The 18,705-nt window shown below is 40.6% G+C and overlaps 2 protein-coding genes across 3 annotated transcripts; both read left to right on the top strand.

Moving 5' to 3' along the window:
* Positions 1-2,577: 2,577 nt before the first annotated feature.
* LOC133648042 (uncharacterized) lies at positions 2,578-6,731 on the top strand. Of its 2 annotated transcripts, XM_062043819.1 has the most exons (5): positions 2,578-2,734; positions 2,810-3,154; positions 3,278-3,388; positions 3,490-3,596; positions 5,794-6,731. In XM_062043819.1, the coding sequence occupies exons 1-4, from the start codon at positions 2,638-2,640 to the stop codon at positions 3,567-3,569; spliced, it is 633 nt and encodes a 210-aa protein (XP_061899803.1). In that variant the 5' UTR covers positions 2,578-2,637; the 3' UTR covers positions 3,570-3,596; positions 5,794-6,731. The 2 variants fall into 2 exon arrangements, with proteins under 2 accessions (XP_061899803.1, XP_061899802.1); XM_062043818.1 differs by lacking the exon at positions 5,794-6,731 and having other exon boundaries at positions 3,490-4,342.
* A 4,680-nt stretch (positions 6,732-11,411) lies between these two features.
* Positions 11,412-18,665, top strand: LOC133649153 (uncharacterized). Its single transcript, XM_062045977.1, has 5 exons — positions 11,412-11,496; positions 11,629-11,946; positions 15,395-15,457; positions 16,888-16,995; positions 17,225-18,665. The coding sequence occupies exons 1-5, from the start codon at positions 11,448-11,450 to the stop codon at positions 17,308-17,310; spliced, it is 624 nt and encodes a 207-aa protein (XP_061901961.1). The 5' UTR covers positions 11,412-11,447; the 3' UTR covers positions 17,311-18,665.
* The last annotated feature ends 40 nt before the right edge of the window (positions 18,666-18,705 follow it).

Below are 18,705 nucleotides of genomic sequence, written 5' to 3'. Positions count from 1 at the left end.
GACTTGGCAACAAACAAAAAAGACGACTAATTTTGGACAAATGAGGATTCACAATCCTGTATTTTTGAAGCTGAATATACGGAGGATGAATTACTGCTCATCGAATCGGGCACGAAGAGCGACTGTAACAATGGAGCAGACAGAAGCCAAGAGAGTGAGGTCGGCGTGACTAGACGCTGTCAATGTGGAAAAGAGTTCCTCAGTGTTCGCTCTTACAATAACAATGTGGCTACAGCTTGGTTATTACACAGGTTATGGAGCGTAATTAAAGTATTGTTGGCGGTTTTTGGATGCCTTTTTAAGTTGACTTAGAGGCAGAATGGATTGCGCCCATTCGCTGTATTGCTAGCGACCTAGAACAAGCAGATTTGTGATGATCCGTTGCCCGGATCATGTTTTGTTTTACTTTAAGACTCTGTTAGTTCTGGGTTTGTTTCTTGGTTGCTGATTATTTTCACCTGCCTCTGATTAGTGTTCGGGACGCTCACCTGCTCCCGGGCACTAATCAGAGAGCTATTTATTCCTGCTTTTCGCCACACTCAGTCTGGCTGTCTTGTTTGCTTCATGCAACATTACGTTGGTAAATCCTAGCTTCTCATTCCAGTTTCTATGCTAAGCTTTCCTGCTAGCTTTTTCTTTAGATTGCTGTGCTATCGGCACGCTTCCTGTAGTTTTGTATTTTTGCCTGATTTATGGATGATAAATCATTGTCCTACCTGCACCCTGCCTCCGGAGTTCCGTTTGCATCTTCTGTCACGATTGGGTGGTCGCATGGTTATGCGCAGACCGTTTCCCCTAGATGCTGATGGAACTGGTGTGACTCTGTGTTGTCTCTAACTGAGTGTTACCAGGAGTTGTTGAAGGTGCGTGTTGAGCGAGATGCGGAAGTCCAGGGAGGGCAAGGCAAGCTCGGAGGTCCGTGGGCAGGGGAGAGGTCAAAGGCAGGAGCAAGGCGTGAAGGTCCGTGTCCAGGCCAGAAGTCGAGATCCAGGAAGGCAGCCAGGGAACCAGAGGGAATTCGGGGAGACGAGACACACAGCTCGAAACCAGGAAACGGAGGAACGCCGCGGGATGACGACACAGGACACAAGACGATGAGCACAGAGGAGGAGAAACACAGAGAGAGCGAATGCACATAGGGAGAGATTTAGAGACGTGTAGGCTTAGTGTACCACAGGGTATGGTACACTACGTTCTGGCCCTGGAACGCAGGTTGCGCTGGCTTAAGAAGCGTGGAGCCTCATCATTCATTCATTCATTGATTTTTTATTTATCTCCTTCATTGATGTGCATTTTTGATCAATAGACAATTAAACTTTAGCAACTAAACACATATTTACACAACTATGCCTGAGAAGGAACAGAATGAAGAAAATATTATATTTCCTGCCCCCTTCAACATAATAAGTAGTCTTACTTAATGGATAGCCCAGATTCACAAGCATACAAACCAAACAAATACATCCAAATATAATGAAAGCAAACAAAAAACACACAAAAAAAACAACAAGTGCAAAACTTCATGAAGTACAAACCGAACAAAAAAAGTAATATACAACTCACGGGATGATGCAAAACCAGACAAAACATATGTTTTTTTGGGTGGGTTGTGTGGGGCAAACGGGGTTGAGGTGGGCGGGGTTTGGTGGTATATTGTAGCGTCCCGGAAGAGTTAGTGCTGCAGGGGGTTCTGGGTATTTGTTCTGTTGTGTTTATGTTGTGTTACGGTGCGGATGTTCTCCCGAAATGTGTTTGTCATTCTTGTTTGGTGTGGGTTCACAGTGTGGCGCATATTTGTAACAGTGTTAAAGTTGTTTATACGACAACCCTCAGTGTGACCTGTATGGCTGTGAGTGTAAAAGCCGCATATATTATGTGGCCGGCATGCTGTTTGTATGGAGGAAAAGCGGACGTGACGACAGGTTGTAGAGGACGCTCACGGCAGTGCCTTTAAGGCACGCCCCCAACATTGTTGTCTGGGTGGAAATCGGGAGAAATTCAGGAGAATGGTTGCCCCGGGAGATTTTCGGGAGGGGCACTGAAATTCGGGAGTCTCCCGGGAAAATCGGGAGGGTTGCCAAGTATGCTAATCAGAGGCAGGTGAAAATAATCAGTACCCATGGCAACCAAGAAACACAAACCCAGCGACGCTGAAACAGAACTAAGAGAGTCTTAAACTAAAACAAAACATGATCCGGGAATGCAAAAAACCCCCAAAAATGTTGTCTTCTTGTCTCTCATAAGGATTGTGAACAATGGGCAAAATGCCCAAAAAGTGCAGTTCCCCTTTAAGTACACATGTATAACAACAAACAACATGTTGTTGTACTTGTGCACTGACAATAAAGATCCATCCATACAGTAAGGCTTTCTGAGACATTACATTTCATGGAAATAAAGTCATGAGCAGGAAAAGAGAAGAAGTCTTGAAATGTGACAATTTCCTTCCAGTTCCATATTCTTTTAATATTAGGATTGTGAAGAAATGAATGGGTGGATTTGTCGTGTTCACAGTGGTTTAGAGATGGCAAATGGCATCGGGTGGAGTCTGAAAGTAACTAAAGTCTGTGCAGAAAGAGAAGTGAGAAAGTTTACCCAACTTCCTTACATGCTGTGTAACTGCTTGATGACAGAGCAATGTCATGTTCATCTTCAAGCCAAGATGTCTCTGTAGAAGACAGGAATATGTCGCAGGTTGTTGTGTTTCTGCTGCTCTTGGGTGGAACAGCATCTGGTAAGGTTTGAATCAGGAATAACGCTTCAATAATGTCTCTGAATTTGATTTTGTACGCCGCCATTGTTCTTGCAGCTTTCTTTCCTGCCGGTGAGTCTCAATGTAACGGCATCCTGGAGAACGCTCATTGCTCCGCCACGCTTGGAGGATCGGTCTACATCCAAGTCATGGTCGACGTGGGCGACCATCAGCTGCGGTGTAAGAAACAGCTCCCCGGTGGACCAGTTGTTGTGTTCACGGTGAAAAGAAAAAAGGCGGTTATCCAGGAAGCCCTCAGGAACCGAACAGAGTTCTTTGTCAACAATGGGACTTTAAAAATGTCCAGCATTGAGAGGACGGACTCGGGTCAATACGTATTGGAGGTGTTCGATCCCAATGGACTTCGTGTAAATACCATTACAGTAGAATTGGATGTTCAAGGTAAATATATTTTCCTTTTCACTCAGTATTCAAACATGAATGAGCGCTCATTAAGGATGAATGCCATTTTAATCATTTGGAGCGTATCTATTTCACCAATTTAATTATGTCTCTTCTTCCCAGAAAACATGTATTCCATCCTGGTTCCAGTTTGCACCGCACTGGCCGCCCTGCTGGTGATTGTGGTCGTGTCTTGCTGTGTGTACAAGATAACCAGGCGAAACAGGAAGTCAGGTAAGAATCCCCTTCAGTCCGGACTAGTTTGTACCGCCAGATGCAAATATCCACCTTGATTCAATGTGAGATAACAATTCAATATTCTCAATTTTGTGAAGGTTCAGGAAAATCCAGAGAAAAACAGCCAGCAGTAGAATTCTGGAAACGCAGTGACAATTTTCATCACGGACCAAAATAAACCCTCCAGGAGGCATCAGCAACAAGAGTGTGATTTATAACTATAATAATTGTGATTTAATAAATACAGTGTTTGTATGTTCACTATATCTAACATTATGTATTATTCTAATTCAGGGGTGTCAAACTCAATAACAGAGTGGGCCAAAATTTAAAACTGAACAAGGTTGAACAAATTAACCTTTTAATTGGGACCCAAACAAGTTTTGCATTGAATATTGAACAAGCAAGGCTTATATAACTTTATAGTGACATGCAAAATCCAGTTTCAAATAATAATACAAATAATTCAAAAATATCAATGGCATATCAAATACAATTTAAAAAAAATTGAATGCCTCTTTTCTATTTGCAGCCTTCTGAGGTAAATATCAACATTAACTTTTTCCACAGACTAATAAATTTGAAAATAAAATAACAATGAATAAACCAACCATTCAGGACTTTAAACTGCTCAGTTTGCAACACACTGATCTAATGTGATGTGCCCAAGCCTGATACCTGCCATCTTTTCTTGGATGCTAGTTCATTCATGTCGGGGCTCAGGCTTTGAGCTGAGGCAACCTTCATTATCCAACCAAGGTGTTCATCAGTCATTATAGCTCGTAGCCCACCCGGACCACAGTCTTGGGGGCGTGCCTTAAAGACACTGCCTTTAACGTCCTCTATGAGCTGTCGTCACGTCCGCTTTTCATCCATTCTAACGTGCCGGCCCAGTCACAAGATATGTGCGGCTTCTGTATGCACACACACGGGAATGCAATGCATACTTGTTCAACAGCCATACAGGTCACACTGAGGGTGCCCGTATAAACAACTTTAACAATGTTAGAAATATGCGCCACACTGTGAATCCACACCAAACAAGAATGACAAACACATTTCGGGAGAACATCCGCACCGTAACACAACATAAACACAACAGAACAAATACCCAGAACCCTTTGCAGCACTAACTCTTCCGGGACGCTACAATATACACCCCCACTACCACCAAACCCCGCCCCCCCCACCCCCCACCTTGTAGCTCCCGGAAGAGTTAGTGCTGCAAAGGGTTCTGGGTATTTGTTCTGTTGTGTTTATGTTGTGTTACGGTGCGGATGTTCTCCCGAAATGTGTTTGTCATTCTTGTTTGGTGTGGGTTCATAATGTGGCGTATATTTCTAACAAATCTTAAAGTTGTTTATATGGCAACCCTCAGTGTAAATTGTATCGCTGTTGATCAAGGATGCGTTGCATTCACTTGTGTGTGCGTGCCGAAGCGGCACATATTATGTGACTGGGCCAGCACTCGTTGGACTGGATGTGAAGCGGATGTGACATTTTCGGGAAGGGCACTGAAATCTGGTACTCTCCCGGGAGGGTTGGCAAGTATGAGAATAAGCGGTGAGTGCGGTATTACCGCTGCACCGGCAAGTATGAGAATTAGTGGTGAATTCGGTGTTACCGCAGCACCGCCGCTGAATATAATCGGCGGGCCAGCCCTAGTGTTAATTTGATATCGCCTCAAGGGCCAAGTGAAATTACACAGCGGGCCAAATTTGTTTCAGAGTTTGACACCCATGTTCTAATTGATCTTTTTTGTAACACAGTTAGTGAATGAAGCGCACCTTTGTAGTTGTTTCCCCATATTTCTGCACAATAACTCAGATATGTAACACTAGTGAGCAGTAAAGAATATGAAGGGATTTTTGGTCCAGATTGAACATGTTTTGCTTTATTCATTATTGACATGTTTCTTGCTACTTTATGTTGTATATTATTTACATGAGATTTCAAATTATTTTATCATCTATTATTAAACCCAAAAATGTGTTTTCTTTGACCCTTTCAATATTTACTCCGTCTATCTGTATTTGTGTCAGGCTTGTCACTGACAGTTTTGGTTATGTTTTAGTTTTCCCTCTGTTTGTGTTTTATTTCCTGTCAGCGCTCTTATTTTTGTTGAGTTTCCTGCTTGCCTCCCTTAGCACTGTTCCCCTCAGCTGCGACTGATTGGCACCTGGCCACACATGGTGTCAATCAGTCGGCTGCAATTTATACCTGCCTTGCCCTCCAGTCAGTGCTGGAGTATTGATTGCTGTATGCTGTGGACTGCCTGTTTCTTGTATGCTGTGAGCTATTCCCTGGATCCTGACTCCTGTCCCTGTTTGCTGTTTCCTGGTTTCTGGTTCCTGTTTTCCTTGCATTTTTTTAACATTAAAACCATGTTTTCTTGTACCAAGCCTGCCATCTCTGCATCTTGGGGTTCGTCACCACCACTTCATGACAGAATACTCCAGCCTAATACGAACCCTGCGGAGATTTCTATGGCGGAGAGGCTTGATGGGATGCTGGCAACGATGGCCGAATGGAGGAGATGTTTTGACTCCTTTCAAGGTCCCTCCTTTGGGGACGTCTTGGATCCGTCCCTTGAGGGGGGGGGGCTATGAGTAGCTGTGTAGCTGGGGAGACACAACTACTTCTAACTCCAGTGGATCTCCCGCAGTCGGTGCCATCCACCCAGGTGGGACTACAGACGCCGCCATCCACCCCAGGGGGCCTGTGGACGCCATCAACCCCGGTTAGCCCTCCCACGCCGGCAGACGATCTGCCTGCTCTTCTGACTCCGCCCACGCCGGCAGACGAGCCGCCTGCTCTTCTGACTCCGCCCACGCCAGCAGACGCTGAAATGTCCTTATTTTTGAAGGAAAAGCACTGTACTTTTCAATGAAGATAACTTTAAACTAGTCTTAACTTTAAAGAAATACACTCTATACATTGCTAATGTGGTAAATGACTATTCTAGCTGCAAATGTCTGCTTTTTGGTGCAATATCTACATAGGTGTATAGAGGCCCATTTCCAGCAACTATCACTCCAGTGTTCTAATGGTACAATGTGTTTGCTCATTGGCTCAGAAGGCTAATTGATGATTAGAAAACCCTTGTGCAATCATGTTCACACATCTGAAAACACTTTAGCTCGTTACAGAAGCTACAAAACTGACCTTACTTTGAGCAGATTGAGTTTCTGGAGCATCACATTTGTGGGCTCAATTAAACGCTCAAAATGGCCAGAAAAAGAGAACTTTCATCTGAAACTCCACAGTCTATTCTTGTTCTTAGAAATGAAGGCTATTCCACAAAAAATTGTTTGGGTGACCCCAAACTTTTGAACGGTAGTGTGTATATATATATATATATATATATATATATATATATATATATATATATATATATATATATATATATATATATATATATATATATATATACAGTATATATTTTTTGGAATATTTGTAAAATTGTTCAACTCCAGACATTGTATTTTCTAGAAGTCCGTGAGTATGTGACATGAAAAAAAGCAGATGCATCCAGCTCCGGTTGTAACGCTGTTTTAAAAATGTTTTTGCAGCTTGATCCTGAAAAATAAATGTGTCGCACAACGAAAGAGTTGAGCCATCATTCCAGCCGTGTAACACACGCGTCGTTCTATGAAGTGAAAACAAAGGAAGTACACCGGCTTCTTTAAATGAGCAAGGAAGTCGCTACTGCAGGAGAAAACATGGACGCCACAGATCAGCGTGTTAGTGGGTTGGTGACGTGGCTGTTGTGTAAAAAAAATTATTATTTTTTTTTTTTTTTTTTTTTTTTGGCATAAAGAAATACAACCATGTGTGCTTACGGACTGTATCCCTGCAGACTGTATTGATTTATATTGATATATAATGTATATATTGTGTTTTTTATGTTGATTTAATAAAAAATAAGAATAAAAAAAAAATATATATATATATATATATATATATATATATATATTATATATATATATATATGTTTTTTAAATTTATTGTGCGGCAGGTACCGGTACCGGTGGTTGGGGACCACTGCTTTACACCACTGCATCCCACGCTTTGCATTGAACTTGGTGATGTATGGCTTAGATGCAGCTGCTCGGCCATGGAAACCCATTCCATGAAGCTCTCTGCGTACTGTACGTGGGCTAATTAGAAGGTCACATGAAGTATGGAGCTCTGTAGCAAGTGACTGTGCAGAAAGTCTTTGCACTATGCTGACCTCTCTGTCAGTTTACGTGGCCTACCACTTGGTGGCTGAGTTGCTGTTGTTCCCAAACTCTTCACTTTTCTTATAATAAAGTTGACTTTGGAATATTTAGGAGCGAGGAAATTTCACGACTGGATTTTTTTGCACCTGATTCTGATCATTTGGATTGGTGGCCAAATACTTTTGGCAATATAGTGTATCTCAGCTGCACTTGGGCGGAAGGCGGGGTACACCCTGGACAAGTGGCCACCTCACCATAGATAGACACACAAACATTCACACACTCAGGACAATTTAATGTTGCCAATCAGCCTATCCCCAGGTGTCTTTGGAGGTGGGAGGGGCCTATCCGTAGTTGTATGTATTTGGAGGTGGGAGGGGCCTATCCCTAGTTGTATGTATTTGGAGGTGGGAGGGGCCTATCCCTAGTTGTATGTATTTGGAGGTGGGAGGGGCCTATCCCTAGTTGTATGTTTTTGGAGGTGGGAGGAAGCCGGAGTACCCAACGAGAACCCACACAGGCGCGGTAAAAACATGCAAACGCCACACAGAAAGACCCCGAGCTTAGGAATGGAACGTAGTACCTTCTCTCTGTGAGGCACGAGTGCTAACCACTGCTCCACCGTGCTGCCACTGAATACTGTACCAACGTGGGTACTTATTTTCAACTGATAAATAACAGTTTTCTCTAAAAATCTATAATTTTATTGACCCCAAAGCATAAGTGTTTGTAATATTTCCCACATCGAGCATGTTATAAGTTAATATAAAGCAATAAGGTTAAGAGAATATGATACAACTGTTACGGCTCAGACTCCTGCCAACGCCGCTCATCGGTATATCCTCTTGCTTACCAGACTGCCCTTTTGGATTCTCGACCTCCCACTTGGAAACGGATCTCGTCTCTTCGCTCCTGCCCCGGATCATCTGCCTGCCCTTTGGACTTCCGTTTTCCTTCGCTCTCGACAACATTTGGTAACACACACCTCAGCTAATCACACACATAGCCTCACACCACATACACTTTTGGATCTAGTCACACTCCATTTCCTTAGTTTATATTCTATTGTTTGATTAATATATATATATATATATATATATATATATATATATATATATATATATATATATATATATATATATATATATATATATATATATATATATATATATATATATATATATATATATATATATATATAAATGGTTAATATATATAATAAATCTATAAAGCTACATGGCCCCCTGGTGTCTGTTGCCGTCACCTCCCCTCAGTAACCATAACAACAACCTTGCAAAAAAAAAAGGTCACTACCGAAACACTGGGTGTTTACAAAGAAAAGAAAGTATATTGAGTTATCAACTAAAATATTACGATACTGATTGGTTAAATGGATGTTCAATTTCATAAATCAACTCTGAAATCAATCTGATCAGTGTTATGCATTTTAAAAAGAAAGATTGCATGTTGATTTTGAAGAATTTTATATTAAAGTAAGAAAATGTGTTAAATAATTCATTTTTATGGATTTTATTTTGAAAAACCTCAAATTATTAAAAACAAATATTTACAAAAGGTAAGTAAGCACGATATTAACAAAGTAACATACTATTTTATATTCATATTTGAAGGCTATGATTCGGCAGTGACAAATTTAAGGAGAGGACAAACATTCCCAAATATTCTGAAAATACAAGTTGACTGTTGTTTTTACAGAAATGTGTATTTCTGATACTATACTATATATAGGGACAACATTTTGAGAATACAACTTAAAACATTTTTGAATATTTCCAACCTCACTTTGAACCAATTGGGTAGAATGACCCATTTATAATATGTCTGTTTTTAGCATTGTTTTTTTACAAAATAAAAAAACAATTCAAAAATAGCCCCGCAAACTTTGACTTTTCGTTATGCGGCCCTTGGTGGAAAAAGTTTGGACACCCCAGATATAGCACATTTCATGGTAAACAATTTGAAGCAAAGCAATGAAAAAACTAAAACTTTCCCCCTCTGGTTCTGTCCATAGAGTTTTTCTTCTAGCAAATCCATCATACTGGAGATTGAGGATTTCCCATAATGCAAGTATGTCTTTAGTCACTAGATAGAACTGTTAACTCCATCCGTCCATCCATCCATCTTCTTCCGCTTATCCGAGGTCGGGTCGCGGGGGCAGCAGCTTAAGCAGGGAAGCCCAGACTTCCCTCTCCCCAGCCACTTCGTCCAGCTCTTCCTGGGGGATCCCGAGGCGTTCCCAGGCCAGCCGGGAGACATAGTCTTCCCAACGTGTCCTGGGTCTTCCCCGTGGCCTCCTACCGGTCGGACGTGCCCTAAACACCTCCCTAGGGAGGCGTTCGGGTGGCATCCTGACCAGATGCCCGAACCACCTCATCTTGCTCCTCTCCATGTGGAGGAGCAGCGGCTTTACTTTGAGCTCCTCCCGGATGACAGAGCTTCTCACCCTATCTCTAAGGGAAAGACCCGCCACCCGGCGAAGGAAATTCATTTAAGCCGCTTGTACCCGTGATCTTGTCCTTTCGGTCATAAACCAAAGCTCATGACCATAGGTGAGGATGGGAACGTAGATCGACCGGTAAATTGAAAGCTTTGCCTTCCGGCTCAGCTCCTTCTTCACCACAACGGATCGATACAGCGTCCGCATTACTGAAGACGCCGCACCGATCCGCCTGTCGATCTCACCATCCACTCTTCCCTCACTCGTGAACAAGACTCAGAGGTACTTGAACTCCACCCTTTTCCGGGCGAGAACCATGGACTCGGACTTGGAGGTGCTGATTCTCATCCCAGTCGCTTCACACTCGGCTGCGACCGATCCAGTTAAAGTTGAAGATCCTGGCCAGATGAAGCCATCAGGACCACATCATCTGCAAAAAGCAGAGACCTAATCCTGCAGCCACCAAACCAGATCCCCTCAACGCCTTGACTGCGCCTAGAAATTCTGTCCATAAAAGTTATAAACAGAATGGGTGACAAAGGGCAGCCTTGGCGGAGTCCAACCCTCACTGGAAACGGGTCCGACTTACTGCCGGCAATGCGGACCAAACTCTGGCACTGATCATACAGGGAGCGGACCGCCACAATCAGACAGTCCGATACCCCATACTCTCTGAGCACTCCCCACAGGACTTCCCGAGGGACACGGTCCAATGCCTTCTGCAAGTCCACAAAGCACATGTAGACTGGTTGGGCAAACTCCCATGCACCCTCAAGGACCCTGCCGAGAGTATAGAGCTGGTCCACAGTTCCACCACCAGGACGAAAACCACACTGTTCCTCCTGAATCCTAGGTTCGACTATCCAGTGTAGCCTCCTCTCCAGTACACCTGAATAAACCTTAACCCGTTAACTCATTTAGTACATTTCATGCATGGCCTATTTGAACTATATTTACACCTGGGGTTGAAAACTGGATGAAAAAAGTAGTTTTTTATTAAAAAAGTTAAAGTACCTATGATAGTCACACACACACTAGGTGTGGCGAAATGATTCTCTGCATTTGACCCATCACCCCCTGGGAGGTGAGGGGAGCAGTGAGCAGCAGCGGTGGCCGCGCCCGGGAATCATTTTTGGCGATGTAACCCCCAATTCCAACCCTTGATGCTGAGTGCCAAGCAGGGAGGTAATGGCTCCCATATAGGAGTGAATGTTGTCTTTTGAGCTGGCTAATATTAAAACAAATGAATGTTTCAAGTTGTGTTGTTAAAAGGAGAAGTAGAACTTCCTGTTCCTGTCTGTCTACTGTGTACTAAGAACAAATGGGCTAAATTGGGCACATCATTTGTGAAGAAGCTGAGCAGAAGATCAGAGATATGAAAGTGACAGCTGGACTATTGGTGTTGCTCCTCACAGTTTGTCACGGTCAGACTTTTCACGCTTAAATTGCAACATTGACTACATTTGATTTGTGTCTTTAGAGATATATTAGTCTGAATGACTATTGTAGATTTGCTGTTAAATATTTTTCCTTGTCTTTCCTTTTTTTTCTTGCAGCTGAAGAACAGCCTTGTGACGGCAGAAAAGATGGTGTTCAGTGTTACGGAAAGCTGGGAGAGACAATGTTACTCCGCTTGATGGACAATGACCTTGGATTATATAGATATAGATGGGAGACTACCACAACTATACTGATGACAGGGGGAATAGGTGGTAAAGTGAATCTATCAGAAAAACGATTTAGCTTCACCCCAGAAGAAGGACTGATGAAGATAATAAAGTTGGAGAGGAGAGATAGCGGCAAATATACTCTCAACATTTTTAACGAGGGTGGGAGACTGATCATCAGTCAGACTCTACAGTTGTTTGTTGAAGGTAAATATCTTAACTCATATTTGATTTTGGTATTTGTTTTGTTTTAATTGCAAGGATACACAGTAGACAAAGTCTTTCCAGATGAAATGCCCTATTTTGTGATGATTCTCAAACTACGGTACAACTACAACTTCTGGTCCACAAAAACGTTGTATTTTTGTTTATTTAGAAACACAAACAATACATTAAATATGTATAAAAAGTCTACATGTGCTTTGTGGACTTGGAGAAGGCATTCGACCTGTGGGGAGTGCTCAGAGAGTATGGGGTATCGGACTGTCTGATTGTGGCGGTCCGCTCCCTGAATGATCAGTGCCAGAACTTGGTCCGCATTGCCGGCAGTAAGTCGGACACGTTTCCAGTGAGGGTTGGACTCCACCAAGGCTGCCCTTTGTCACCCATTCTGTTCTTAACTTTTATGGTTAGGTCTCTGCTTTTTGCAGATGATGTGGTCCTGATGGCTTCATCTGGCCAGGATCTTCAGCTCTCACTGGATCGGTTCGCAGCCGAGTGTGAAGCGACTGGGATGAGAATCAGCACCTCCAAGTCCGAGTCCATGGTTCTTGCCCAGAAAAGGGTGGAGTTCAAGTACCTCTGAGTCTTGTTCACGAGTGAGGGAAGAGTGGATGGTGAGATGGACAGGCGGATCGGTGCGGTATCTTCAGTAATGCGGACGCTGTATCGATCCGTTGTGGTGAAGAAGGAGCTGAGCCGGAAGGCAAAGCTCTCAATTTACCGGTCGATCTACGTTCCCATCCTCACCTATGGTCATGAGCTTTGGGTTATGACCGAAAGGACAAGATCACGGGTACAAGCGGCCCAAATGAGTTTCCTCCGCCGGATTACATAAGAGCAGGGTGAGAAGCTCTGTCATCCGGGAGGAGCTCAAAGTAAAGCCGCTGCTCCTCCACATGGAGAGGAGCCAGATGAGGTGGTTCGGGCATCTGGTCAGGATGCCACCCGAACGCCTCCCTAGGGAGGTGTTTAGGGCACGTCCGACCGGTAGAAGGCCACGGGGAAGACCCAGGACACGTTGGGAAGACTATGTCTCCCGGCTGGCCTGGGAACGCCTCGGGATCCCCCGGGAGGAGCTGGACCAAGTGGCTGGGGAGAGGGAAGTCTGGGCTTCCCTGCTTAGGCTGCTGCCCCCGCGACCCGACCTCGGATAAGCGGAAGAAGATGGATGGATGTATAAAATATGTACAAAATAAGCCGACAAATTCAAATGTGATTTTGCTTTACTGAAATATAATGTTGCGGCACAAGCCAATTACTACCATGATTGTTGGGAATGGAATGGAAAACCTGGTCTTGTTCAAAACCAGTTGCCAGTGTATTCATTCCTTGGAATCGCTTGCCAATTTTTCGAATATTTCCCTTAACGATTCCTGATGTCACTGCACAATGCGAGTAGTCACTACACCACACGCGTAGTCACTACACAACGCACGTAGCCATTACACAACGTGCGTAGTCACTACACCACACGCATACACTGCAAAAAGTGAAATCTAAGTAAGATGAAACATCTCAAATAAGGTGATATTTGCTTATTTTCTATCTAATAAGATAATTCTTCTCACTAAGCAGATTTTATGTTAGAGTGTTTTACTTGTTTTAAGTGTTTTGGTCCTAAATGATGTCAGTAAGATATTACAGCTTGTTGCTGAGATTTGATGAGCTATATTGAGTAAAACATGCTTGAAACTAGAATATCAACTGTTGTGTCATTAACACTCACAAGTAGAAAACTACTTTTTTAAAGTAAACATTTCTTATTTCAAGCACGAAAAAAAATCATGATTTTGACACAATTGTGTCTCATAATTCAAACAGATGACAGCCAAATGGACTTTGCTGTTTTATTTTCAATGAAACAATAGAAAATACATACTCATACGTACGTGGGCTCTGTACCGAGGATGTCGTTGTGGCTTGTACAGCCCTTTGAGACACTTGTGATTTAGGGCTATATAAATAAACATTGATTGATTGATTGATTGATATAGTAGTACAGTTGGCACAGTACAGTAAACGGACAGTTAATATTTAAACATTTAACATGTGACATTTCAAACTATTTTGAACAGAAATAGTTCATGCACATTCAAGTAAATTCTTCAAAATGACAATTTAAAAATATTTGGCCCGGGGTATATGTGTATATATGTATATATGCACACTAATTGACTGAAAGAGCACGCACTTGGTGCGATGATGTCATGTTATCCATGGAAAAATGCACTTTTAGACAATATGATTTGCCTGAGCGGCTAGGAGACCCCGAGAGTAACAAGCGCTTGCCTTGTTGCCTTTCCATTAAGAACAATAAACTAGTTTTTAGTATAAGTTTGCTGGTTTCAAGAAATGTAATGCCGAGCGCATATCATTATGTCAAGATAATGCCACTAGCATTTACTTCATTTAAAAATATTTTTCAACATATTGAGCAAAAAAGTTTCATATTTGTTTTTTTCTACCAAGAAAAGTGCACTTGTTATTGGTGAGAATATACTTATTTTAAACTATTTTGGGGTTCATTGAGGTTAGCTAATTTCAATTGTTTTGGAAAGTCTTGACAAGCCACATTTTCTTGTTCTATTGCCAGATAATTTTGCTTAGTTCAAATAAAATACCCCTCATTTTTGTATTTTTTTTTCTTGTTTTTGAACACTGACTTTTTGCAGTGTAGGGCTGTGAATCTTTGGGCAACACACAATTCGATTCAATTCTTGGGGGTAACGATTCGATTCAGAATCGATTCTCAAACCCCGATTCAAAATTCATACTTTTTAATAACGTTAGGTGCCAGCTCTATGTATACATTTCTCCCCAAAATAGATAAACAGCATTGATAAATTGCTACATTACTTAAAAGAAAACTGGTTTTGTTTAATAAAATTCTACCCAAACAAGAGAAGTATCCAACACTTCTCTTTTGTAAAGTAAACCCGTACAGCAGATATAGATCATCTACATCAACTATATGATTTGCCTTAGTGGCTGGACAAGACAGGTAAAAAAAAAAAAATATTGCGATTAATTCATAAATCGATTTTTTTATACACCCATAAAAGTTATAGTAGAAAAGCAACAATAATGTTGTTCAACAGCCCTTGCATCAGACATGCACCCCTAATGGCACAAGATGTATAGCCCATGTTTGGGAAGTCTACTCTACTTTCAACAGATTTGATATGCTTCAAAATGCTTCATGTGCTCGGCCGGCCCGTCTGTCAAAATTGCAAAAAAAAAGTTTGAGCCAAAAAGTCTTCCCACCCCTGATTTAGTTGAATATCCCTGCTCTAAAGGGCCAGTTGTTCATTTTAGTATACAACTGTTAAAGGGGGCTTGCGTGAAACAGATTGTGTTTGACTTTGGGGTTTGGATCGCACGTTTCTCTGGCAATTCCAAAACTGGTTGTTAACGCTCCTTTTTTGTTCTCTAGATTCTGTGCCTGGCGCCAATTCCACTCGGTGTGACCAACCAACACTCACCCTGCCCGCTGCATGTAAGAATCCTTCTAACCTCAGATCATTCTCATTCTTTCCACCAGGCTGTTTTGTGTTCTTTGAAACAGTTGGTGGTAATATCTAATGTACAGTAGGGAAGGGATTCTTGGGTGGATCTCGCGTGAGAGGAAGGGGGGTAATCATCTTGCAATGCAGTTTGCAGAAAATGATGGAAAGCGCCACTCTACATAGCAACTGACGCTGTGGTCAAAGTTGGAATTCCCACAATAACATTTTAAACTATTCAAAACCCTACTGCCATCTGGTGGCTAAAGCGGCTAGTCCATCCCACAATTTGTCACGTTTCACGTGTCACGTAAACCCTGACAATAGGGGCCATATGAATCACCTTCATGTTGTATCATATACATATATGGAGCACTATGATGATGATGTATATTTATGTACTAACTATTAACGTTTTGATTATTGTTTGTTTTCTTTGCTGGCAATTGAAAAATATTTTTATTCATTACATCCCAGTTTTAGATAAATATTGAATAAATAAAATATACATCTCTTTTGGCGCTTAAAAACAACCCCACATTTAAAAATATGTTGATGATAATAATAATGATAATAGATTTTATTTGTCAAAAGCACTTTACATTGAGTAAACAACCTCAAAGTGCTACAGTGTATTAAAAAAATAAAAATACAAATATAATAAATAAATAAATAAAATAAAAACTAGAACAGCCAAATAGCTAGAACTAGTATGCATATATCTAAAAAAAAAAAAGGCTTTTTTAAAAAGAAGGGTTTTTAAGCCTTTTTAAAAAAAAAAGTATCCACGGTCTGTGGTGCCCTCAGGTGGTCAGGGAGAGCGTTCCACAGACTGGGAGCGGCGGAGCAGAAAGTCCGGTCTCTCATTGTTTGTAGCTTTGTCCTCGGAGGTTGGAGGAGGTTAGCCTGTTTGGAGTGGAGGTGTGGTGTGGAGGATTTGGGGGTGAGTAGTTCCTTGAGGTAGAGGTGGGCATTTCCATGGAGGCACTGGTGGGTGTGGAGGAAGACTTTGTATTCAATACTGAGTGAAACAGGAAGCCAGTGAAGGGATTTGAGAGTTGGTGTGATATGGTCATATTTGCACACTCTCATCAGGATCCTAGCAGCACTATTCTGTAAGTACTGCAGCTTCTGGATCTTCTTGCTGGGGATCCTGACAAGAAGTGCGTAGTCTAGCCTGGATGATTACACTTTTGGTGACTAAACACTGTCAAATTGGAGGGCACGTACGTTCCGCGCTATCGCCATCTACTGGCTTGGCGTGCGTAATACAACACATCCTTTTGTCATTTTCTGTAACATATGTATTGATTGGCAACACTAAATTGGCCCGAGTGTGTGAATGTTGTCTATCAAGTGGTATAAATGGATGGATGTATTTCTCCATTTCAATACTACTGTGCTTTCTGTTGATCCAAAACAGATTACTGGCTGATTATACAGAACGGCATTTTGGCACCAACAGTCCTGGTAATGATCGGGGTAATGATCTTTTTCGCTCTGAAGAAAAAGCTAAGCAAGAGACACAGAGGTACAATTTCTCATTCTTTTTCTCATGGATCAAACATGATTGATTTATTTGAGGGGCTTTTGGGGAGAGGATTAAATAGAAGTTGTATCCACAAGTGATAAAAAACACTACAGTTGGTCGATTATTTGAAAACACAAACTACCACTTTATCTTTTACTGTTAATTTATTTTTACAAAGAATGTGCAGGCATAAAGTATTTGATATATTTCTGTTTCACCTTTTCCACAGCTCAGGAAGACCAGGAAGTGACGTATGTTAATGTTTCAAGGGAAACAAATGCATCTCAAGAAAGGGGAAGAGCACCAACAAGTTAGCTTTTCAGAGCTTCTAAAAGGAATGTGGACTTTAATGCTAAATTAATAGGCAGCGTTGGTGATTTACCCTTTAGTTCAACCTCAACAAGAGTATAAAAATATGTATATTTTTGTGAGCAGCTGATTACACATGACAATGAACAATAACTGAGCTTTAGATTTTATTTGGTTTTATTGGACTTTGGGAAATTTAAAAGTGCATCATAGGGTTAATTTGACTTCTATACTGTAAAATGTTTTATTTGTTTTTATTGAACTTTGGGAAATTTAAAAGTGCATTACAGGGTTAATTTGGATTTATATTCTGTAAAAAAAGTTTATTTGTTTTTATTTAACTTTGGGAAATTTTAAAATTGCATCATAGAGTTAATTTTTACTTGTATTCTAGAATTTGTTTTAATTGTTTTTTTTTTAACTTTGGTATATTTAAAAGTGCATCATATGGTTAATTTTGACTTCTTCACTGTAAATTATTTTATTTTTATTTTTTTTTAACTTTGGGAAATTTAAAAGTACTTCATAGGGTTAATTTTGACTTGTATACTGTAAAATGTTTAATTTGTTTTTATTTAACTTTGGGAAATGTAATAGTGTATCATAGGGTTAATTTGAGGTTGTATACTGTAAAAAAAATATTAGTTTTTATTTAACTTTGGGAAATTTAAAAGTGCATCATAGGGTTAATTTTGACTTGTGTACTGTACATTTTTTTATTTTCTTATTTGTTTTTATTTAACTTTGGGAAATTTTAAAAGTGCATCTTAGGGTTAATTTTGACTTGTATACTGCAACATTTTTTTATTTGTTTTTATTTAACTTTGGGAAACTTAAAAGTGTATCATAGGATTAATTTTGACTTCTATACTGTAAAATGTTTTATTTGTTTTTTTTAACTTTGGTAAATTTAAAAGTACATCATATGGTTAATTTTGACTTCTTCACTGTAAAATGTTTTATATGTTTTTATTCAACTTTGGGAAATGTAATAGTGCATTAAAGGGTTAATTTGTGCTTGTATACTGTAAAAAACAACAATTGTTTTTATTTAACTTTGGGGAATTTAAAAGTGCATCATAGGGTTAATTTTGACTTGTATACTGTAAAATGTTTATTTGTTTTTATTGAACTTTGGGAAATTTAAAAGTGCATCATAGGGTTAATGTTGACTTCTATTCTGTAAAAAGTTTTTTTTTTTTTTTTTTACTTTGGGAAATTTTAAATTGCATCATAGGGTTTTTTTTTTACTTGTATACTGTAAAAATGTTTATTTGTTTTTATTTAACTTTAGGAAATTTAAAAGTGCATCATAGGGTTAATTTTGACTTGTATACTATACATTTTTTTAATTGTTTTGTTTTTTAACTTTGGGAAATTTAAAAGTGCATCATAGGGTTA

Source organism: Entelurus aequoreus, linkage group LG04 (genome assembly GCF_033978785.1).
Source record: "Entelurus aequoreus isolate RoL-2023_Sb linkage group LG04, RoL_Eaeq_v1.1, whole genome shotgun sequence".
Lineage (NCBI taxonomy): Eukaryota > Metazoa > Chordata > Actinopteri > Syngnathiformes > Syngnathidae > Entelurus > Entelurus aequoreus.
Note: the sequence above shows the minus strand (reverse complement) of the source record. Positions and strands in the feature narration are given on the sequence as shown.